This window comes from Oreochromis aureus, linkage group 2 (genome assembly GCF_013358895.1).
Source record: "Oreochromis aureus strain Israel breed Guangdong linkage group 2, ZZ_aureus, whole genome shotgun sequence".
NCBI classification, from domain to species: Eukaryota; Metazoa; Chordata; class Actinopteri; order Cichliformes; family Cichlidae; genus Oreochromis; species Oreochromis aureus.
In genome coordinates, this window is record NC_052943.1 from 3,665,505 (window position 1) to 3,690,973 (window position 25,469).

The 25,469-nt window shown below is 40.0% G+C and overlaps 1 protein-coding gene across 1 annotated transcript in view; it reads left to right on the forward strand.

Moving 5' to 3' along the window:
• pigg (phosphatidylinositol glycan anchor biosynthesis class G) overlaps nucleotides 1-25,469 on the forward strand; it is an 81,908-nt gene continuing 56,439 nt past the window's right edge. Inside the window, exons 1-5 of the mRNA XM_031751430.2 lie at nucleotides 1-410; nucleotides 511-716; nucleotides 10,454-10,663; nucleotides 11,129-11,317; nucleotides 17,499-17,637. Of these exons, the coding sequence (XP_031607290.1) occupies nucleotides 257-410; nucleotides 511-716; nucleotides 10,454-10,663; nucleotides 11,129-11,317; nucleotides 17,499-17,637 (898 nt within the window). The 5' untranslated portion in view covers nucleotides 1-256. The remainder of the gene's footprint in view (nucleotides 411-510; nucleotides 717-10,453; nucleotides 10,664-11,128; nucleotides 11,318-17,498; nucleotides 17,638-25,469) is intronic.

Below are 25,469 nucleotides of genomic sequence, written 5' to 3' on the forward strand. Positions count from 1 at the left end.
TATGAATGAACACAGTGCTAACTGCTGGTAGTGTTTTTATTGTATACACATATACACCACGCAACTACAGGTCATTGACACGTAGCTTTTTAATATTTTGATTCACAGCGCTTCCACCTGAAATGGGATACCATGACTTTTTCTGCTCTTTTTTATTTAAGTAAACAGAGTAGAGAGCGTTATATTGGTTGCTAGCTAGCAAGTTATCCCTGTAGCCTAACTTACTGTTTTCCTAAAGTGTCCGTCGGCCAACACCATGAAGGTCCGCTCGTCTGTTTTTGCCTCCTTTATTTTAATATTCGAAGTGATTGGCATTGCACTTTTCCTGCGGGGATTTTTCCCCGTACCTGTCAAGTCTTCTTTCTCATCCAAGAGCAAGCTGTCAGATCTGCCAGCCGAGCCGCTGACAGGTGAGTCCAGCCTCATCCACATCTGCTCACACTCCTCTCCTCTGCCTGTACTGTTGACTTAAATCTGTTAAAACTCATAAGCTTTCTTTTAACCTCACAGGAAGCGCTCCTAATTCATCGCGCCTCCCGCAGCCCCTGTTTAAAAGGGTGGTTATTATGTTAGTGGATGCCCTCCGAGAGGACTTTGTGTTTGGACCCAATGGTCGTATGTATATGCCCTACACAAGGCACGTGGTGGAAAGAGGCTCATCACACAGCTTTGTGGCCAAGGCGAGACCACCTACAGTAACTATGCCCAGGATCAAGGTAGGATGCCACTAGCATGATGTTGAAATGAGAGCTCACCCATCAAATCTGTCCACTGTCTGTCATCATGGCGTGTGTCTGTTAGAATTCTGGATTAGCGTTTGCTGTAGTGAGTCAACCACTTGGATCCAAACTATCAGCATTTCTCAAATCCTTTCCAACTCCACAAATAAATCTGCATCTCTGAAACTCTACATTAGCACTTTATTATGTAGTGAAAACATGCAACGGATGATGCCAGGAATATTCAGTTGTTCATACCTAACCTAACCTAACCTTGTAACATTATAGTTCTTCTTTAAATACACACGAATTTCTCTGCTTTCTCTATGGTGCTGAAGGCATGTAATATTTTCCATTGCAGGCATGAAACCCAGGCTCAGTGTTAATGCTCAGTTTACTGTCCATTTTGTCCGCTTTGCAACTCAAATGCAGATTTAAACAACATCCCTAAATCTCATCTGTTTTGGTGCTTTATAGAAATCTGTTGATTCACACTAACGAGAAAATTGGGCGTTTATGTGAACAGACAGTTAAAAAAAGTGCGAGAAATCAAGACAGGAAACATAATAAAACAGTATGGAGGAAGAATAAAATATAACACTTTAAAATGCTTGTGGATAGTATAAGTCTTGATTAAAAGAAAATAGCTAGACAATTGGAAGCGAGCAAAAACCATAGAAAACATAAATGTCTTCAAATCTTTCTGATAAATTCGGTGGATGGAGAGCATTTGATTGCGTACTATTACTCATAGTGAAACAATTGTTTGGCAATATCTAAGAGCTCAGATGAGAAAATCACTGCAATGAAAGAGAAAAAAAATCCAGATCTCCAGCATCCATGGAATAGTGCCAAGAAATTCTACAGTGTGTGACATCTAGCAATGATAGAAGTCATTTTTAATAAAAGATAAGAACATTTAATATATGATATGATACCTGATAATGGAATATATTTAAATCAAAAAGGTTAAAGCCTGCACCTTTCCATTTAGTATTTTGTCTTAAAAAATATTTTATTGTAATTCTGAACATTTTCTGGTTCATGCTGTTATAGGAAACTATAAATAATAACCAAAATGCAATAATAAAAGTTATTATTTTTATTCTTGTTATTATTATTAGTGGTAGCAGTAGTATTCATTTTAAAGACTTGTGTTTAAATTCCTAAGGAAGCCAGGCTTTCATTTGTTTACACACAGGATTCGCATTTGTTCCTAAAGTATGAACAAATTCAGGTATGAAAATGTTGATAAATGATGGATTTGTGTGTGAAATGCTCGTACGCATGATTTACGCACAGATTTGTGCGTATTCACTTTTGGTATTAATATCCTTAAGGGAGCGAATGGACTTAAGTTAGGAAAATTCCTTCAGCTTGAAAAAACAACTTAGCACCACCCATTAAGGTGGTGCTACATTTTTAACTTCTGTCTTATTTGCACTTAATTCAGATGAAATTCCTGGAGACAGCTAAGGATGGAACTTATGCAGGTTGACTACAATGATTAAACTACTATATTTGTTTTATGTTAGCATAACAGTGAAATGAGATATTGTGCTCATGAAAAATTTTGCCTAAAGTGAACATGTAAATAAACAAAAAAGCTCCTAAAGATGACTCCTGAGGTACACCACCAGTGATTGGGGTGGAGATGAAGAAAAGCTCCAAATCTTCACCCAAAAGGATCTTAATCACTGTTTTAGATATGGATGAACGTCTTGAGAAGGTTGATTCTGGTGCCAACCTGATTTATTAGGGCGGTTTAAAAGAGTTCTGTGATTGAGGTGTGCAAAGATCTGGTAATACAACAATATATACATAGTGCAATTACCCAAAAGCACCTTTAAGAATTGCAGATTCTTAATAATTTGATTGTAGACAAACGTGAAACTGGTGAAGACCAGGATTGTAATTTTGACTTGTACTGAGAAGGATTTAAATCATTCAGTCCATGATCAGAGGTGTTTAAGCTAGAAATGGCAGTACTTCTGTGAGCCCAGAATAAGCTTGTAAAAAGAACCTGTGAGGAACATTTTGAATTAGCCTCTAAGTTTTCAGCCCGTGTCTGAAAATAGGGTTAGATGGCTGAAAGCGTGAAAACATGGTGTGTTGTCACATTTGGATGATGTGTCATGTTGCTGAGAGTATTTTGGGAGCGGAGCCAGGAGGGAGTTGGAGTCATGTCATGTGCACCTTTCATGACAGTCTGCTGTGCTGTAACACGTTAACATCGCAGACAGACAGAGAGCACACCACCAATTAAAGCCTGCCTGGAGCCCTTACTGATACTTTTTAGGGAATATATCTGATATTGATATCATCAGCCAATAGCATTATATGTACATTTACAAAAGAGAGATGGAGTCATTGTTTATTAGTAAATCGCCCCTGCTCGTCTGTGATCGGTACTCAGCTACATGTGCTGCAAACAGGAGCTGTGTGACGGGCTAACCATTTCAAAATCTGCAATCGTATAAAAGGTGTTTATATTGGTGCAAAATGGACAACGTAAAAACCTTTACCTGTATGTTTGTGATAGGCCGCAGTCGACAGCTTGATATTTCAGTCAGGCGCTGTTGTCAGTGGTGTTGAAGAGATTTTGCAAAGGGAATGATTTTTGGGGAAAAAGAGCAGCCCTCTTTTGTCCATGGGTGTCGGGTAGTGCTGAGCTTGGGGGAAGGCATCTAACTGAAATTGTCAGGTGAAGCAGAATATGTGTGCCTGAGTGTCAGAGGGCAAAATTAAAAGCAGAGCCTGTGCCTTAGAGGAAGCGGTCTGCGGTAGGAGGATCGAGGATGTGCTGACAGCATCGAGTTGTTTTAACAGAAGGAGACTGCGATACAAACTCAGACCTGGAGAAACGTGCTGCTGAAGGTTCACAGTATGGACACAGTTCTCCTCTGTAGCGTCTGGCATGGGAGGCGTGAGAGTGCTGACTCGGCAATCTTCAGATTAGTGAGGGTGACAGAGAGCATGTGTTGGTTAGGCAGTGGACACGATGAGAGGTTGAGGCACAAAAAAGTAACTCTGGTGGGATACCAGTATGGAGAATGGAGGGTAGAGAAAGAGTCTTTTTTTTTAAAGTCAACATTTACATGTTCTGTATTTATTAAACATAAAGGGAAATACTTCAATTCTTTTTTTGTTTGGACTTTGATGATTGTGGCTTATAGCTCATTAAAATCAGGAATTCATTATCTCAGATTATTTTAGTATTGTAATCAATTTAGTAATCAATGAATGATTTATAATAAAGAAATGTCCAACTTCTCGAAAAGCAAGTTTATTTATACACTCGACACTGGTTGGGCCTCCGTTAACACAAACTATTGCATGGGTGTGTTATGACATGGAGGCTGAGGTGTTATTGAAGCACAGGTTGCTTTGATAAAAGTCTTCAGCTTGTCTGTATTTTTGGGTCGGGTGTTTCTCATCTCCTACTTTACAGTACTCAATGGATTCTCCGTGGGCTTCAGGTCAGATGAATTGGTTTGCCCATCAAGCTCAGTAATAACATGGTCGGCAAACTGTTTGGTCAGATGCTAAGTCCTGGTGGAAAAAGAAATCAGCATCTCTGTAAAGCTTGTCAGCAGACTGAAGCATGAAGTGCTCTACAATCTCCTGGTAGATGACTGTGCTGACTTTGGACTTGATAAAACACAGTGGACTAACCACCAGCAACACCAGCAGAGGACATGTCATCCCAAATCATCAAAGACTGCACAAGTTTCCACTGGACTTCAAAGACCATGGATTCTGTGCCTCTGCGCTCTTCACTCTAACACCTTGATTTCCAAATGAATGCAACATTTGCTTTTATCTGAAGGAGCACTTTGGACCACTGAACAGCACTCCAGTTTTTTTTCTTCTTAGAAGAAGTCAAGTCAGAAGTGGCTTCTTAGCCTAGGTAAGATACTTCTGATGTTGTAGACTAGATGACTAAACTAATGAAGTCATGGAGTACTTTTCTGTTAATTGAGTGGTTTGACACTAGGAATGTGGCGGTTGTAGTCCCTTTCCTGAAGACATCTGTGCATGTTGGCACTGAATGTCACCAGACTCAGTCCATTCATATGAAGTTCAAAATATTGACTAGTTCTCTTATGTACTTAAGAACTCAGTCCACAGTCTGTAAGTTCTTGAGTACTTATGGCCGGTCCTTGACAATCCTTTCGAGACTGCAGTCTGTAGTCTGTGGAATATTGGCCCACTCCTCTTGTCTTTCTGAATTTTAATTGACAGGATGTTGCACAGGCTGTTGTACAGGCTGTTGTACATGCCCATTAAAAAGTGTCCCAAATGTGCTCAAAGGGGGTCATGTGTAGCGAGTAGGCAGGCCATATAAGGACTGGGATTCAACTTCAAAGGGTTGTGTACAGATCCTTGTACTGTGGGGTTGAGCATCATCCTGCAACAACTTTAAGTGATAGTACATGACCCCACCCTATCCCCCACCCTGGGGATTCATCTTTGAAGAGAACACTTCCCTAACATGACAGCTGCCGTCAAAGGTGATCACTGGTGAGGACCATGAGCATGCAGAATAGCAGTTTCTGAGAGTTTTGCAGGAAATTCTCTGATTGTGCAAAAAAGCCATCCCGTTGGCTGGACCGCCATTTCCAGCTTCTGCCGAGCAAGAAGCTGGATGTGGCGGTCCCGGGTTGCTTTGGTTACATGGTTATGGTCGTGAAATAAACATTAACCTGACAAATCTGCACATTTTCCTGCAATCAGCATCCCAACTGCACCCTCCGTCTAAACCAGCATCATCTGTGGCCTTGTGCTCTGTGATAACACTGCAAAATGTAGAGCGACCTTTATTATTACCATCTGAAGACACAGCTGTGCAGCAACCACGCTATTAATTCAGCATCTTGATACACTCCACCTGTCAGGTGGATAGATTGTCTTGGCAAAAGGGAAGTGCAGATGACTAAAGTAATGAAGTCCTGGGTTTTTCTGTTAATTGAGTGATTGATGTTGGTGTTCTGCTGATCTGCTAATTCACATTCAGGGTTTTGAATGCTTTTACTCTATGTCTCTGTTGCCAGTTACATCTGCTAAGTAAAAATATACTTAGAGGTAGAAGTGAATTAAACAGAAAAAAGTAAACTTTCTGTAAATGTGTGAGAGAAAGGGGAACAACCCCCTGAAAAAACAAGCCGGTTGTGATGTTATGGAGCATGTCATTGGTGATGTGGAGGAAGGCTGACAGGATAGAGTGGAGCAAGATTGAGGTGGACTTGCTGGGAGACAGATGTTTCACCATAATCCCCGGATTTAGAGAAGGATGCGGTAGCGATGGGGAGAAAAGACAGCTTAGAAAAACAGTCCCGGATTTGAACCTTTTGAAAAAGATTTCTTGACAGGACCAGAGAGGGGGTGGGGCAGGCGGCCGTAGCAGGAGATCAATAAGAGTAAATTCGAAATTTAGATTTAGAAGCGCGTGTGTGAAGGGTTTACGTTGCAGCAGAGGTGTGTAGTATGGACACGGAGGAGACGGGAAAATTCAAGATGGCACGTCCTTCAGCTGCCCAGAAACATGCAAGTTTGATTTGTGGTTCATCTGCAGTCCTGCAGAAGGGCCACTTAATCACTTTTTAGAGAGCTTGGCTGTAACTCTAGATTCAAGGTAACTCACCTTACATTTTGGGCTTAATGTGGTGACTTCATTTTTCGACACAACTCTCCACAGTAACATCCTGAATGATTGGCATCTACCTTTCAAACTGGGCTTTTTCATCAAGGAGCCGATAGAAAACTAGAAAAACACAGCCTAGTGTAGTGGCATCTGCTGTCACCCTGCAGCCGGTGCGTCACACAAAAACAGGCATGTAGTCATTGCAGCCCAGAGGCACGCGTAGATTTGTTTGCGGTCACCACGCTGGTCAGTTTAACCTTGAAGTGATTCAGAAGTTCTGTTGGCCAAACAAAAAGTGCTCTGTTGCATCGTCGAGGCTTGATGACACACCAGTAGGTGGCATTACAGACCAACTGCCTATTACTGCCCACTATCACTGCATTGCACCCAATTAACTGCTATGACACAGCCAACTAACCTAAATCATAATCTCTCCGTGTCACAGCCATTAATTTACACACGACTACCTCCACAGTTTCTAATAATATAACAGTATATCTCCATGGAGATATATTGCATGGTTGACTTCAAGTCTGGTGCACAGTGAGGTTTTAGAGTCTTCCTTCCTTTGTGTGTTGTTTTATTTGTGGGAAACAAACTGTTAGTACGAAGGAAAACTCTACCATGGGGGTCATTTTTACAAAATTTGATGATCCCGAGTTTAGTTACTCATTCTTACCATTGCAAGCAGAGAAAATTAGTTTCCCTCCCCAGTCCTGCATTCACATGTGGCCGGCAGAGCCCCACTCTCCCACCGGCACAGCAGTCAGTGGACATTACTGAGATGCCGGACTTGGACAGTGAATTCAGTTAATCATAGCAGCAGTGACAGCAATGCGCTGTGGGTGTTTCAAAGGCTGGTATCTGCCGGGGTAGTAAGAACACAGAAAGGCATAATAGTTTTTTTGTTTTTTGTTTTAAACCTCCATAGGTTTTATCTGGTAATAAGACCTGAGAAATTCTGGATATTTTCAAGTTAATGGTAGAAAGTGTTCCTTTCAGGAGTCAAGAGAAAGTAAGCACTGAGGAGGAAACTGAAAAATCTTCTTCTAGGCTCGAGGACTCGGAATCGCAGCCCCCTTCCGTCTGCATTTTGGCACCTTGACAAGTTTTCATCACTATGCCAGAGAGTGTCTCTATACCCCACTGATATTGTATTTGACATTTAAGCAGTAGCATCGCAAGCCTAGACACATACTGTGGGACAGTAATTAGTACGTTGATGAATCACTGATTCATTCGGGCAGCTTCTCGATGCCGTTTTGGCATCCAGAAGGATTTTAAGATGTAGCCTAATTAAGCTGAACTTTTCTGCACAGCTTTCAAACTGATCTTTCTTTACTGTGCAATCATCTAGATACGCTTATGTCCCTTCATTTGTTCTTGCAAACAGTGTTATCATTTTTGCCCTTTTTTATGTCCAAGGCACTGTTTCCATTAGTCAGACTGTCTCTATTAATAGACTTGGGACCTTCCTGAGAGCGAACAAACTGAAAGAGACGCCTGCTTTTGAAGCAGAAAGCATCCATCTCTCCCCGAAACAAGCACCTGCGCTGGCAGAGGCAAAACAATCGCAAGGAAGGAAGTTGTGAATAATTGAGCTCAGGAACAGAGCTCAGAGGATGGGTTTCGGAATTTCAGCTTCATTTTCCAGCTGCGGCATCTTTTTGTTACACCTGTGAATAAACAGAAACAACTGAGAGGCTTCTGCTGTTAGTGGGTTACTTTGTACCAGAGTTTGTGTATTAGTTTGTCTTTTTTAAATAGGGAGACACAAATATTTTAAGAAGAATCTTATTTCTCTTAAAAAACATAAAAGATATTGGTATGCATAAGTGGCTGTTATTTACAAGGATGTGCAAAAGGCGTAAACCACTGTGACTTCTTTGTATTTTGCTTCCAAGGCTCCAGAATTCCTTGTAATTTTTTAAAGGTTGCAGTGAGTAGTAGTTCTTCAGGCTTTTTTAAGGTCTTTCAAAGTTTTGATCGTTTTCTTGGGGGGACATTGGCTGCTTTTCACTCATTCTTAGTCCAGTCCCTATCCCTGACAATTTTCAGAAGAATCTTTTGTTTTTAAAACCACTTAACGATATGACTTTCAAATGCTATTTAAGTAATATGAAAAACTCCAGCAAAGACCTGACACAGAGAACCTGAGAGATTCATCTGGCCCCTTAATCGATCCGTCACCTGTTCATTGAAGCCTCATCAGAAATGGTCTCAGTGGAAGGTTGTCAGTCAAGAAGTCATTCGTAAGGAAGGGAAATTACTTAAGAACTGGTGTGAAAATTGGTGGCAATGGGACTGATGGAGTGATGAACCCAATTGTGAAAATTTTGTTTCAAAATTGTCATTATAATCTAAAACAGTACAGCATCTATAGAACACAGTGGAGGCTCAGTCATGGTTTGGAGCTGCCTTTTAACCAGTAGTGCTGGGGATGTTGGTGAATTTCGCTTATTTTAATTATGAATTATTAATGCAGGAAAGTCTGGTCAGATTTTCATCCACCATGCAATTCCATGTGGAAAGCATCCGATTGGCAACAGCTTAATTTTTCATCATGACAATAATCCCAGCACACTGTCACTGTCAATGTGTATCCAAGTATACCTGGATAGAAAAACACACAGTCATGGATTGGCCTCCTCAGCCAACATCCAAAGAAGAGCTTTCAATGTCCCTCGAGAAGCCTGGAGAACTATTCCTGAAGACTACTTTTAGTCAGAAAGCTCACTAAGAGAGTTTAGACTTTGTTGAAGAATAAAGGTGGTCATAACCAAATATGGATTTTCAGCCTTGTTAGTATTTCTCAGACTTTGTTTTTGCCTTATATACTGTGTGTCCATGTATGTTTGCAAACGTTTCAATAGAAACATTGCACTACTGCAATATTAAGAATATTAAGACTTTTGCACAGTTGTTTCAAATGCAATTTTGGACCGAATGAATGTTACAGAATAGTGAAATAGGCTTTAAACCAGAAGTGTTGTGGTTACCAATGAAGATGAAGATGAACAAAATAAAATAAAGAATATGCTAACAGAAAAAAATCATGAAACACCAAATTATTAGTCTAAACCTCTGTGTCAGCATTGGCATAGAAATTCACATCTGGTTTCTGTATTCAAAATGTGAAAGCTTGAATCTTGTGACATTGATGCATGATACTTGATGCATTTCTACCCCCATTTTTTGAAGTGTGACATCTTTAGTTTGTTTTCCTGTGAAGAAGCCATAGAATTGCGATAGAGAAGTGGCACCTATACAGTGATATAGCATAAATTGCTGAAAATGTCTTGTAAGCAAAAAAAAAACCCTAAAAAGACTGAACAAAATACCCAGATGTGGACTCACCTGATCAGGGTTGATCAGATGAATACATAAACACAATAAGGGATGATGCTTTAAGAATAGATGACAGTGAATTTTCTGGCCCTGGACCCCTTGACAGCTCCCTCTGGCTTTTCTCATATAATAAATCCTGGTCACTACTCATTTTAGTCTGGATTTTTGAGTGTCCCCGAGGATCCAGAGCTGTGCTCCAGGCAGCACATGGAGGGGGGGTGTTAAATAACAATGTCTCCTGCCATCATCTACAATCTCTTGCCTACTTCGCTGCATAAAGACAAGGCCTTTGTACTTTCCCCCTCGACGATGCACCAAGCTTTTTCCTGGTTTCCAAAATAGGCTGTGTTATAGTTGTCAGTCAAATGGAGGCCGATGTTGTTTTATTTCAGATTCCATGATGAAATCGGTAGAAACTATACTTCATAAATATCATGTGTCTACCTGATTCAGCTTTCACTTTCCATTTGTGGTAGCAAGATTGGTTTGGTGATGTGGGAATTGGTTTAATTTCTAATGTTAGATCAGTGTAGTAGCCATTTAAATTAATGGGAATTTGACTGTTTTTTTAACCTTAATAATAAAATTAATTAATGAATGTATACATTTTTTTAACCAATCCCTGTACTGCAGCACAAATCCTAATTAGTGGGGTTAATATGATGAAACTGTAAGGTTGTATAACACCATTAAAAGACAATTATTGTTCAAAGGACAATGACAAAAACATATTCCTCCCCAGGCTCTTACCACTGGCAGTATCCCAGGCTTCATTGATGTGGTAATGAACCTAAATTCTCCTGCACTGTTGGAAGACAACCTCATTTGGCAGGCCAAAACTGCAGGGAAGAGGATGGTCTTCTACGGGGATGACACCTGGGTGCGCCTTTTCCCAAAACACTTCATGGAATATGACGGCACAACTTCCTTTTTCGTGTCTGACTACACTGAGGTATGTGTGAGTTGAGCCGTTGGGGTTTGCTTGTAAAAGTCATGTAATGTAATTTTCTGCTAATATGAAAAAAAAGAATGAAAGCACCTGGTTGCTGATGTGGTACATGGATTTTAGAAATGATACATAAAAATGATCCAAGTCATACGAAGGATAAAGGGAGCTGATCAGCCAGCATCACATCAAAACTGCTCATCTATTAGCTCCATATGCCTTAGCGGCAATGTTCTGTGGGACTGTTTGCAATCTGTTCTTGTTTATACTAGGATTTTGGTGGTTCTGAGCTCATTACCTGATAGGAGGGATGTTTACTTATCAAGGGTACCACAGGTTTGGGTAAATTTTCCTCTCAGCTCAGATTTAATGAGGATAGTCTTTGTATGGAGATGAATTTTGAATAAAATAAGCCTAAATTAAATATGACTTAAATCTTGTATCTAAAGACGTGCGTCACCTTCTTTCCAGGTTGACAACAATGTAACCCGTCACTTGGACAGCACCTTAAAGAGAGATGACTGGGACATTTTAATCCTCCACTACCTAGGCCTGGACCACATTGGTCATATCAGTGGACCGTATAGCTCACTCATCCAACCCAAACTGATGGAGATGGACGACATCCTGAAGAAGATCCATAGTGCTCTCATTTCAAAGGTAAATTATTTTCTTAATTTCTACTCTTATGTGCATCATTTGCATTCTCTGTTATAGAAGAATTCCTTTTTGTTTCTGTTGGGAAATCTTTCTTTTGTGAGACCTCATTATTTTTATCCCAAGGCCCCTAATTGTAGCTAACTAGCAATATTTACCAACTAGTTTCAACCCGAGTCTTTAGAGAGATGCATGGATTCTAAATGAAACAAAGGTAGTCAGGAACTGGCAACATCTTTAGAATTCAGGAGAATACCTCCAAGACTTTGTAATAGTCAACATTCTCCACCTTGGGAAGAGCACCGGATGACAAAGTTGACGTCAAATTGATCTCACATCTGCTGTTTTGCCGATGGTGTACCTCTCGACTGCCATCACTGCTGGGTTGCAGACACGGTCGTGGCAGTTTTTACCACCATCAGTACAGAACCTCAGAGATTATACAGAGGGAGATGTGTAATGGACTGGTTCTTATATAGCGCTTTTCTACTCTGACTGAGCAAAGCGCTTTATACAACTCGTGCATTCACCCAGTCATACCTAAGGTTTTTTAGTGCTTCTATCTAACATTCACTTGCATTCACACTCCGACGGATGCACCGGAGGGCAACATGGGGTTGGCGACCAATTTGGTTGCACATGCGACCTAATTTCTCAATGGTACGACTATAAAAAAAATCCTAGGTCTCAGCTGTTTGAGTAAAAAAAAAAAAAGTCTCTGCAACTCTGAGAGTCTCTGTGTGGTTAACAACAGATGCACATTATGCCTATATCATGGTCTAAACCAATCAGAGATAGTCAAGGGCGGGACCTCTCTGATTGGCCGTGGTCCAGATATTCCTGTAGTCCTACGCGTGTGTACGTTTAAAAGTGCAGGCAGATAGAAGAGGTGCGTCGCCTAGGCCCGGCAGAAGTAGATGTAGCTGTGGGTAATGAGAAAGATGAAAAGAATGATTGATAACTTTTTCGTTAAGTTAAGGCTTGATCCATCTGAAATTCATAGCCAGTGCTGTGACACTAAGCCATCAACCTCTCAGGTTATATCTAACACTGGTTCGGAGAAGACATCACATAATGAGCCACATACGATCGACTCCGAGTCAGAGCCCACTGAAAGTTAAAGGGGGAACCTGTATACATTTCAAAGCGAGTGGCTTGACCAATTTCCCTGGCTAAGATACAGTAAAGCTGACAAAATGATGCACTGCATTTACTGTCGTGAGTGTAGAAAAACCATGGCCAGCAATACTACATTTGTGACTGGTGCTAATATGTTTCGAATTGAAACGCTGAACAAGCACAATGTATCCAGAAAACACATTATATGCTGCGATAAATGCACTGACCAAGTGTCCTCTGTCCTCTAATTAAAAAAAATAAAAAAATGTGAAGATGTAAAACTGCGGTGTTAAGCAATGTGGTTAAAAAATTTGTGTGCACTTAAGAAAAAAAGTTAGGTACACCAGTGCAACCAAAAAGTTAATCCAGAGCCCTGGTCAACCGTTTAAAAAGATAAGACTTTAAAGAAATAATTTTTTAGGAAAATTATTTGGTTTTGACCTGTGGAACCCTTTCAGCCTCCTTCAGGCCATACATGACCCATAGACATGTAAAATCTCAAAAATTGGTTTGCCAAGCAAATAAAATGTGAGTCTTGTTGCTTTCTTCTAAAAACAACCAAAACATAACAAAAATAATGGACTCTGCAACACTCAAAAACATCTCAAAAACATGGGCAAAGTATTAATTAAGCAGTACTAAAGTACTTCAGCTCTGTTATTGCCTGTTAAATATCCCAGACAAGCCTCCAGTTGCCACAGATGGACTCAAGGTAAATAATAAGGAGGGAGTCTACAAAAAGATGTTTACATAAATTCAGTAGACCTTATTGAATACCTGAGGTAGTTTTTTGTGGCCTGGAAAGCCCAGTTGAAACAAGGCCAAGAAACTTATACGACTGTGTATAATGTGTAAGGGGTAGCTCATTTTGGCAAACCCTTGAAAAGATCCAACTCTGCATTTTCTGCAACCTTACGTGTATGTGCTTTGCATTTTACCTCCTTTCAGTCTTTTGTTTTGGGTCCAGGGTTTCATTGTTGGGTTCTGAGCATCATGGAGCATTAAGCTTCAAAAGAGACTGTTATTTTTCTTAGGAAGAGATGAGGGATGGAGTATTGGACTATCAGTGCTATTGCTGCTCATTGTTAATATAATTTGAGCCATTTTAAAGAGAGGTGAATGTAGGACAGACTTTTTTATTTTGCTCCCCATATTTTGTTTCAGTGCTTTGCCTTCAGATTTTCGTGTGAAGCTAATGGGACTGATGTGCTTTGTAAGACTGAACTGAAATTAGCTATTGCTTGTCAACATCTGTTTGTCTCTAATAAATTTATAGAGTAACTCTTTTTTATGGTTGTTTGAATCTAGTTAGTGTCATAATAAAGTAAAGACAGGAAAATATGCAAATATGAAGTAATGACTGGTTAATATATTAATATGATGCTATCAGTGATTTTTTTTTTAACACTACCAGTTTTTAGGTAGGCATTTAATTACACAGAGAATTTGCACTGTTTCCAGCATTTATTATGTTATCTGTTGCAGGAACCGCCAGAGATTTAATAAACTGTTAAGCTTTTGTTATCTTTAATTTTGCCTTTGATCAGTGTGCAGGTCTTGTGCCTTTGTTTTTTCCCCCTCCTTTCACATGGTCTGGCAGCTGTGCATGCATATTGTCTTTGCACCGTGTGTGTGTTGCTAATGGGCATTTTCTTGCTGTCATTCAGCTATGGAGCTTGTATTTAGATTGTCAAGTCATGTCTACATGAGAGTGCAACCTCCCTCTTCTTTCCCTTTGCTTTGGTATATTTGAAATGGCACTGAAAACAGAAGCCAAGTGCACATAACCCTTTAAGATTTCCTTCCTTTGGATAAGTTGATACAACATTTCACCAGATCCCAAAGTTGTTAATTCTGTCTTGTTAAAAACTGTCTGTCCAGGCTCATGGCGATATCTCTGTGCTGTGGGCAGCCTCACATGTGCTCCCAGTGAGCTCTTTGAATGAAACCTGTTTGAAAGTCTTGCTTCAGTCACATTAGTGGAAGCTGTGCCTGTTCTTTTTTCTTCTAGCAGCACTATGACCTAAATATAGACACAGCCCAGTGGGGTCCCGCAGGATATCTTAGAAGCTCCTACCAAACAACGTTTCCTCAATCAGCACATGCTTCTAATATATCCGGGTGTTTATGATACTGAGGTATCAGGATGTCTCACTGCACACGTAAGCTGGGTGTTATTTACTGCCGCCGCTCCTTGATGCTCTTAAAGGGACGGTGGTTCGAGATGGAGGTAGCCTCAGAGATCCGTTTTGAGGCTACCTCAAAATGAAGCGAGAGGCTTATTTAACTGAGTGCAAATTAGGGACAGAGAAATTCTTTACCTGCAGCACGGACTAACGTAACACACCATTAAAACATGATTGGAAAGCAGGACCTCCTGGTCATAAAGACCTCAGCAAGACCTTTGTGTTAATGGAGAGCTCATGGCCTCAATCTTCTCTTCTATATATTTCAAATGTTACGGGTTGGTTTCTACTTTTGCTGTTTAAAGTATAAAACTTTTTAAATATGACCTGCAGAACAAGCAAGTGATCTAAGGCCTGTCAGGGAGACAAGTGAAAAAAACATTTACACCTGGAAATAGTTTCATGTGTCTATTTCAGTTATCTTTATTAAGTTCAAACGGAAAGCTTGAATATTGTTGTTTTTACTGAGCTATATCGCTCCAGTCTTTCCTTTATCTGAAATCTACAGTTTACTGCTGGGGTTTCTTTTTCTGTTGTTATGATTGGACTAAAAAACCAAAATGCTTTTTATGGCTCTTTGTATGAACAGTTAGGTCATGAAGGTTTTGGACAGCCAGACAATTTTTGTGATATTTTAAGTTGTACACCACAACAGTGGATTTGAAATTGGATGTAAAGCAGTAAAGTGGATGTAACACAGTCAGTCAAGATGTGATTGATTTTTTTTTTAAGGGGTTTAACAAAAAAATTGTATAAACTGTTAAGGATTTATAATTTATTACTTATATGCAGTTTCCCATTTTCTTAAAACCTTAAAAGTAACTGGGCAGTTGACAGACAGCAGTTTCATGACCAGATGGTAAATGGTAAATGGCCTGTATTTGTATAGCGCTTTACTTAGTCCCTAAGGACCCCAAAGCGCTTTACACGTTCAGTCATCCACCCATTCACACACTGGTGATGGCAAGCTACATTGTAGCCACAGCCACCCTGGGGCGCACTGACAGAGGCGAGGCTGCCGGACACTGGCGCCACCGGGCCCTCTGACCACCACCAGTAGGCAACGGGTGAAGTGTCTTGCCCAAGGACACAACGACCGAGACTGTCTGAGCCGGGGCTCGAACCGGCAACCTTCCGATTACAAGACGAACTGCCAACTCTTGAGCCACGATCGCCAGATGAGACATAATACCTCATTTTGGCATCACAGAGATCTTCACTTCCTGTGTTTGACCTCCATAACATGTAGCCAGGTCAGAAACACTCTTGAGGAGGTAGTTGTATCATTGTTAGAGTCTAGTCAAGAGAAACAAGATGCAATCCACTGGTTACACCCAAAAACAAGACGGATTTATGAGAAAACATCTGAGAGAGTCGGCACAGTTCTGGAAAAAAACAAGAGTTTACCAGAACAATGGGAAAAGAAAATTATGGAGAAGGAAATAAACAGCTCATGCATCATCATTTAAACATATATGTAGGAATGGGCGTGTATGGCTGCCATAACGTGGAATCAAGGTACAATTTCTTTTTTCTTCTATGAGTTATTTAGTTGAGCTTTCCACCCACCTCCTAACAGCTAAAATACCCCTGGGCTGAGAATCACTGATTTACCAGATCAAAAAACATGATTTCAGAGTAAAGTGAAACTTTTTTTTCTCCCTGGCTTGCTCATGGAGAACACGAGCAAGTGTCTGATTCAGGACTGTGTATTGGCTTAAAAAAAGGTTTGTTATGAAGTGTGAAAAAACGTCTCCCAGAAGAGGTCCGCGTCATGCTTTCATCCAGGAGAAAACTGACTTCTCTTAAACAGAAAAGAGGCTCACTCAGCGTGTGGCTAGGTGGTTTTTAGTTTCTTTTCTTTTTTCCCCCCATCGTCCCTTGTGTCCAGTGCCATCCTATAACAAGCATCCAAGAGGTAAAATCTGGGGCAGAGGATAGTCTTTTGCTGCTGCTGTGCTGAGTAACTAATATAATTGTTCAGCAAAGCGCAAAGGCACAGTTCAGCGCAGGCTTTCCACCTGCAGCCTCGGCTCAGACCATTCTTCATGTTTTTATGTAACAGTCTGAGAGTATCAGAAAGTTCTCTCGTTCAATAGCTCCATCTACAAAAACACCAGCATTTTCTGCTCCTCTGCTCGGATACTCGTGTTATCCAACTCGTCTTGGCAGGGTTTATCCCAGCTATCTCATTAATGATTACTTTGTCTGTCTTTCAGGTTGTGTCTTGCTTAATGGATTACAATTTTCACTCTTAAATAATAAATGATGGCCTTTGATATTTTTTGTGTGTGTGTGATACAACATTAGAACTGAAGTGTCTTTTGGTAATATGTGGTACGATCTGGCTTTTGTTTTGTTAACATCTGCAGTCGTGCCTTTAAACCAGCCCCACTGCTATGACTCATAAGGCTTTCCCTGTTGAATTCATTGTCAATGGAAGACCCTTGTGAGTCTAGTTGAAAGGGAATTACTTAAGGAAGAAACCAAGCTTGATCAAAGTCTGTCATCCTCGACTTACGATTCACCCTCTGTGTTTATTTGTTTTCTGTGTGTTTTTTTTGAAGATGGTATGAAACGGCCTCAGTGTTTGTTATGGCTTTCTTTTTTACAAGTAATTATTTAATACCTTCCTTTTATGCTGCTGTCGAATGTCGCCATCGTAATAAAATGAAAAGATATCTGAAGAAGTAATCCATTAGCCCAGCAGCCATCATTTTAAGGAATTGTTGTTTTCCAAACTTGATGTATCGTTTTTATTTTGTTAGCTGACACAAGACACATTTAGCTCCAGGCTTGAATAAATCCCATTCAGAGCTTTAAAGTTTGCCTTCCATCTACAGTGGAGTGCCATTAACCTTCAGGTTTGCTTCTCTCAGGAAGTTGAGGGATCCTTGCCTTACCTGCTGGTGTTGTGTGGAGACCACGGCATGTCGGAGACCGGCAGCCACGGAGGCTCTTCGGAGCCGGAAGTCAGTACACCTTTGGTTCTCATAAGTCCAGCCTTCAAAAGAAAAGGTAACTGTTCTAGTGTTTAATGCTTAATTTTAATGTTTCCTTATTTTCTGTCATATGCACTAGGGCTGTTCGATATAACGATATATATCGGATGACGATATAAAAACGTCTATCGTTTCATTTTACGCTATCGTTTGTTTCGTGGTGTCGCAAAATAAACTGTTTACGGCAATATTTTTTCATTATTTTGATGGTCACTGTAGTGGCTATATTAATTTCCTAAAGTTCTCTCTTTCTCTTATGTTTAATATAACCACACTACAGACGGACAAGCGCTTGTTTTTATGCGTTGTCACAACGACGGTAAAAACACCTCGTGTCCGCTTGTTTATTTTCCACATAAACCTTTCACAATAAAGCTCAAGATCCTGTTGAGACTTTTCAAAATAAACTGAATCACGTGAAAGATGCAGAGTATTTACGGATGAGAAGCAAAAAGAGCCATCAGGTGCTAAAAATAAACCTTAGACTCAAACATTAGAACAGACTTTTCCCCGCAGCACGCTGTGTAATAAATACTCACAAAGAAAACGGCGGCCGTTACAACTTATGTCTAAAAATGTATCGTTCCATGCATCAGTTAAAACACTCGACTCCAGGTACGCGACGCCCAGCTGGAAACACTTCACGCAAGTCGAGCTGCCCAACATTCACAGAATTTACAGAAAATGTTACATTTTTGTGATTTATATCGTTATCGGACGATAGATGTCTTAATATCGGGATATGAGATTTTGGTCATATCGCACAGCCCTAATATGCACTCGCTTTTTAAGTCCATCTTAATAGTACCTGTTTGGACGTCATTTTGCTGCCTTATTTTGGTTCATATTGACATGCTGCTGCTGCACATCTGTCAGCTGCACATCCATAATCCAAATCTCCTGTTCCACTGCATCCCAGCAGTGTTTTGTTGGATTTTAGATGTGGTGATTGTGGGATGAACTCATTGTCATAGTCAAAAAACCAGTTGGAGATGATTTGAAGTTTGAGACATGGCACGTTATCCGGTCAGCAACAATAGTCAGGGAGGCTGTGATGTTTAAACGATGCTCAGTCGGTACGAAGGGGCCCAAAGTGTGCCAAGAAAATATCCTCCATACCATTACACCAGCAGCAGCATTGAAACAAGGCAGGAGGGATCCATGCTTTCATGTTGTTTGCTCTGCCATCTGAATGTCGCAGCAGAGATTGAAGAAACGCTGCCTGGTCAGAATCTCAATCTTCTGCTCCCCAGGTTTGATGGTCCTGTGCAAATTGTAGCCTCAGTTTCCAGTTCTTAGCTGAAAGGTGTGGTCTTCTGCTGCTTCTGAATTTGGAAGGCAAGGCTTAATATGTTCAGAGATGCTCTTCTGCACACCTTGGCTGTGACTAGTGGGTATTTGAGTTGCTGTTCTCTTCCTATCAGCTTGAAGCAGCCTCAGACCTCTGGCTTCAACGAGGCATTTTTACCCAGAGAACTGCTGCTCACTGGGCATTTTCTCTTTATATGTTTTGTACCTGCTCTATAAACCCTAGAGATAGCTGTGTAGCAAAATCCCTGCAGATCAGCACTTTCTGACCAGTTTCAAACCAGCCCGTCTGGCACCAACACAATGCTACATTCAGAGTTACTTAAAACACCTGTGACTGTGTGTATGTTTGTATTAAATATGGCTCAGGACATGTTCAAGTAATCCATATGAGCCAAATACTTCAGACTGTACTAAATGCTCAGTTTACATGGTTTTTTTTTTGTTCTGTAAAATACCTTGTAGTGGGTATATTCTGGCCACGGAAGCTCAGGCCTTCTCTTTACAAAGGGCAGCCAATCATAAGACAGTTGGCATAAAGGAAGGGTAACAGGAGCTAGAATGACTTATTCCACACAATGGATACATTCTAATTACTCAGTACTTCATACCGTAGACTGCAGAGAATTGGGATAAAAATCCAAATGAACTGTGAACAACCCAACAATGGTGCATTACCTTAGTGCAAACTTGCATTATGCCTTGCTAAAGCACCAAAAAAAGAAAGGAACTTGCAAAGGAGTGCACATGTGTCTCTAAGTATTGTCATTTTAGCGAATAATGTACTATAATAATGTAATAATAATAATAGTACACTGCTCAGATAATTAAAGGGATATTTTTTAAAATATCCCTTTAATTAATATATAAGTAGAGCATCAAGTCAGTTAAACCAGCGGTCCCCAATCTTTTTTGCGCCACGGACCAGTTTATGCCCAACAATATTTTCACGGACCGGCCTTTAAGGTGTCGCGGATGAATACAACAAAATAAAACTAGTACCGGCACCGAAAAAAAGAAGATTTATTCATAACACACGTGAAAAGACCCAGGAAAACCGAGTTAACGATAAAAACGATAACAAAATAATGCTGAAAACTGATAAAAACCCTGACAAACATACATTTCACACCTGAGCCTCAACTCTCGCGGCCCGGTACCAAACGACTCATGGACTGGTATCGGTCCGAGGCCCGGGGGTTGGGGACCGCTGAGTTAAACTTCTGTGATATTGATCTGGCCAGTAAGTAGCAGAGGGGGGGTGGTAATCAATTTCAACTGGTTTGATGTTCATGAAATTAACAACAGGCTCTCCAGAGTGAGCTGGTTTAAAACTTCAACAGTAGCAGCAGCCAGGAATCTGAGGTTTTGACCTTAGCAGGGTAATGCATGCAGTAAATGATGACAATTTGGGGAACTTGCAGGATGTTGTGAATAGATTAAATGTGGTCAAATCTGCTCGTGTCCAAGAATGGAAAATATGGATCTGGAAGTGATCAGAACAGGTCACGTTTAAAGGATGCAGGTGGCAGCAGACTTGCCATTAATTTGAAGAGCTTGTGTGATTTTTGTAATGTGTCTGCCAGCTGCTACAGCCTTTCTTGAGTTCTCACACATAACGTTTCATTAGTGTGAGGAACAGTGTCATTGCACACACAGGGTTATGAGCAGAACTTTATTTTGCAGCGATGAATGTGTTTAAGTGTGAAAGTACGGTTGTGATAATTGCTTCTTTCTCAGCCAAGTCTATTTTTGAAACCGTCTTGGCACTTACTTTTTTTAATTTAATTTTTTTATATGTGAACCATTCACCTTAATTAATCATTAACAGTTAGGTTGAGTTGCTACAGCGTGTGTAGTTTTGTTTGTACTTCATGCCTCCTGCTGGGCTCACAGTTTGACTCACTCTTTTCTTAACCACCAGAGGTTTTTGGTTTAAATATTAAACATGCAACAACCACAGAAGGTTGATGAAGTAAATCTCAAATTATGTGTTTTCTTCAATGAAATAAACTCTTCTTTTGATGAATTCATTCATTCAAGTTCATTCGGTGATCTCTATGCCAAACACGGAGTGGAAAATATTGTACCTTAAAGTTTTTCTAACGAACATAAAACAAAATCCAAACTGGTCTGAAACATTGAATATGTAAGTTTAAATGAGCACGATCAAAAAAGATCACAAGGTCTTTTGCTGTCAGTGTTTGTAGAGTGTTTGTGTCCTATTGAGACAATGTGATTGATGGTAGTTAAACTAAGCAGCAGCCTTCAGGGTCGAACAATGAAGCCAGTGTGCAAGTAGTGTGATGCCACCCATCAGAAGTTTGGATTTCAGTTTTGGTGAGTTACATTTTAGTATTTTTATTTCAAGTAGCCTTTTACCTGGAACCTATCAGCAGATATGTGTGTCTGTGTGTTTCACCCATATAGTTCATGGATGCCCCTCGCAAACCAATAATGTTAGCTTTAGTTGAGCAGTCTGAGCAGGATGGATGGATGGATTACTAGCAATCATGAAACCTCCCTATAGTTCCTTGATGTAGGGACATTTTTATTTTATTGTTTATTTATTTGAATCACTGAACTAAATTGAGGACACTGACGTCTATTTAAAGTTCTGTACCTTGATTGTTTTTTCTTTCTGTAGGCACAGACTTGTTACTCATTACCACTTTAGATATAAATATATTGATGCAAGTGTGTTCTATTTTAATGCATCAGTTAGTGCAATCAGTGGCCTTCATTAGCAGAACTTTATTTTGAACGTTGTGAGAATGATAGGTCATTAGCAGAGAGCTCATCTGTCTGTTGTTTTCATTAGAACATGCTGCGGACCATCAGACTTCAGTGCCACCTCACTACCTGAGCTTCACTTTTAAATCTGAATGCATCATTGAGAAAAAACCCTCTAACTGCAGATTGACAGCACATTTAATTGACGTTACTTGGGGCAAAGCTGCATTAATAAGACACTGTTGGTATCAGAAATCTTATGGTTATTGTTTACCTCTGTAATCGTCCTCCTCGGTTTTTGCTTAGAAAATGTATTTTGGTCGTTTGTATTTATCTTGGATTTTGACACAGAAAGAATGTTTTATTAAATTCTCCTGACAGTGGAAAGTTTCTGTTTGCTCAAATGAAATCTAGGTGGATTGGTGACTTTATAGGAAACTGGTCTGACAACTTTAAAAAAAGTGTACTGTGGAAACTTGGAGCCTGCATTGCAGATGGAGTGCATTATGAGAGGAGTTTCAGCAAAGGGGCCATCTTTTATCCAAAGAAATGTGCAAAAAATGTTTTTTTTATAGATTATCAGGAAGACACTTGGAGTTTTTTATTGTTGTTGTAATAACACATGATTAATAATGTGTTATTTCAGCAGATTATTGTCATACATTTAGGTCCATAGGTTTGTAGACAATGAGACCTTTTCTGTAATGTTGTACCATCATAGTGGATTTTAAATCAAACAATCAAGGTGTGATTGAAGGTCCGGCCTCCATCTTTAATTCAAGGAGTTTGACAACAGTTTACATGAAATTTGTAGCAATTACACACATTTCATTCAACGTCCCTATTTTCAGATGATCAAATGTGATTGGACAAACTAACATACTTTTAAATATATGGACTGTATTTAATACTGTAATGAAAATCCTTTGCAGTCAATGACTGTTTGTCTCTGGAACCCATGGACCAAATGCTGTGTCTCCTCCCTTGAGATGCTCTGGTAAGCTTTCACTACAGCTGCTTTTTTGTCGACCTCTGCCTTCAGTTTTATCACCTTCGCTCTCTGTAGGCCTCCTATTGAGAGCCTCAGGGAACAACTACCAAATCCAAGTTCAGCACTTGGAATCAACTCCAGGTCTTTTCTCTGCTTAATCTGGGATGAAATAACGAGTGAACAGGCCTCTCCTGGCAACTAATTTGGTGTCTTTTCCTATTACTTTAAAATGAAAAGGGCATCCTTTGTATACAAACAGCTGTAATTCAAGAAGTTGACTTAAGTCAAGTTCTTGATTGCTTGATTTAAAACCCACTGTGGTGGTGCACAGAGGAGCATTTACAATAATTATGTAAAACTTTTGGGCCTAACAGCATATCTCTGAATACATCATACACAGAGAATACATAAGTTGGTAACTTTGTCACTTCAAAACGCAAAACAACAACGGTGCAACCACGTCAGTAACTGAAGCAGCGATGTTGTGACGCACCGATGGACAAAAATAAGAAGAATCCTTAAGAGATAATGCAGTCATCTTGTGTGTGTGTTGTATTAAAAAGCCAACTGAAAATAGAAACTAACGCTAAATTGCTTTAGGTCTGCATTCTTTCTAATGTCGCGGCGGGGGGGGGGGCGACTACACTGGCTACCAGAAGAGGTCAAATTAAATAGAATTCAATGGGGAAATTACCCTCGACTCTCTTGTTTTATGACTTCAATAATTATTTTACTAATAATGTTAAGGTCTCAGTCAGTAGTTACAAATTTTGCTGAATACAATATGATGTTCATCTTGTAAATTGTGGTCCCATTAGGCTGCAACCACACAGGGAGCGACTGGATTGTCGCCCATCGCTGTGAAGCCGGCATTACAGACTCTGGTTGCCTAAACCTTTAATATATTTACTAGCAGGTTATATATCAGTCAGCAATACCCTGTGCTCTTATTGGTAGTTGCTTCAATCATCCCCTTAAAGTTGAATGAGATTTATCTTGGGATCCACCCACTTGGTGTCGGGTTTTTTAACCTCATAGTCACTTGAAGTCACTGAGTGTTGACTTTTTACCTCGGCACTGTGAATTGCTTCCAGCATGGATGCAGCTTTAGAGTCATAAAGGGACACAAAGCAGGATATTGTTTATTGCGGACCTACTTTGCGTCTGACCCTGTGAAAGTGCAGTGTCCATCATTTCCTTATTCCAATTTAATCCACCTATTGCTCCTCACATCCTGTTTCAAAAAGCTAGGATGGTGTTATGGCGTTCTTCATCTTTTATATACATTCTTTGAGCTGGATTTTTAAAAATATACTCAACCTTTGTGGTCATAAATGAAAGGACGTGATTGACACACACATTTGTTTTGGTTTGATGTGCTCGTGCTAAAACTGTGACCTCCAGAAGTTCTGAATGATCCCTCACTGTACCATTTCAGAAATGTATGAATGGTTATGGCTGTATTTTACATTAGCAAGGCAGATATTGGATTGCACATTGAATTTCCACCAGCTGCAGTTTTCTCAATTATGAATCAGCGTTCAGCTGCTGTAACCTTTAACTGAGTTATGACACATCTATTCTGTGGGAATGTGAATCGCTCTTTCTGTGCAAGTCAGAAATTACAGTGCAAACCAAGCAGGTACTGTTCTAAAGAGGTTTCACTGGACGTAACTGTATAGGCTTTTACTTACTGCTTGTCAGAGAACAAAAACCAACATTGTAAAATTATAATGTGCGGTTTTAGACACAGTTAATGTGGGATTAACATTTGATAAGATGAATTAATTTTTTCCAGCGGGTTTGAAAAGAACTCGCCTTTGAGAAGAAGACTCTATCAACTTTGCTCATTGGTGTACTTGCACCAGCTAAAACCATAACTGGCATTACTTTTTTTGGGGGGGACATTTATCGCTAGCTAGCAGATTTAGATATCCTTGATAGCTTTGTGGCATTATCCCAAATAGCTATGAGCTTAATACAGTAAAGCCCGTGTCTTGTTGCAAATCCATCTCCTTTTAATATGAAATGGATGATTCCCGGGCTTATTTCATTGTGTCCAATTACAAAATTAGATCATAGCTGTGGGGTTTGTCTCATGCTTCAGTATGTGGCTCTCCCATTTCCCCACACATGTGATTTGCTTTGTTCAGTTTTGAATATATCACACACCAGTTTAGTTCATTAATGTAACCTGAAAACTTCACTCCAATGACAATCTGGGTAAATACTCCCACTCTCTGTTTGTACACTTGAAAGCTCTGGATAGGAAGCCAAGTATCAACTTAAAAGTGTCTGACAAGCTTCAAGAAATGACAACCACCAATCACATAATAATGATATTTTTTCTTTCCATTTGTTCATTTTATTGTTTCTGATGTAGGCTTCTGTTTATAGTGATCCACAAACAGTCAAAGTAAAAATTGTCCGTTTTGACACATTTTGGCTTTTACTTTGAAGACATATCTTCAGTTTCAGTTTGCGTTATCCACTTACCTCATAGTTGGCAAGTATTTGCAGACACAAATCTAAAACCTCAGACAGCTGTTACCATCGGCTAGTAACCAAAGTTATTGTTTTGATTGGTGCAATTTTGGTGCATGTAATTGCCATCTTGACCTCTTTCAATCAGAAATTAATAGCAGACTGTCTTACCAGAATTTTATTGCATTCTTTACGCACCAAAGTCCCTTTAAAAAAGCAGCAAGTGGTTGCAGACTGGTCCCCATCTTCAAAGCAATCATTTGGAAGGCAGCAAGATCGCACAACTGCTGTTTCCCTTGGACGGCTGTAGCATAGCCAGATAATCGCAGATT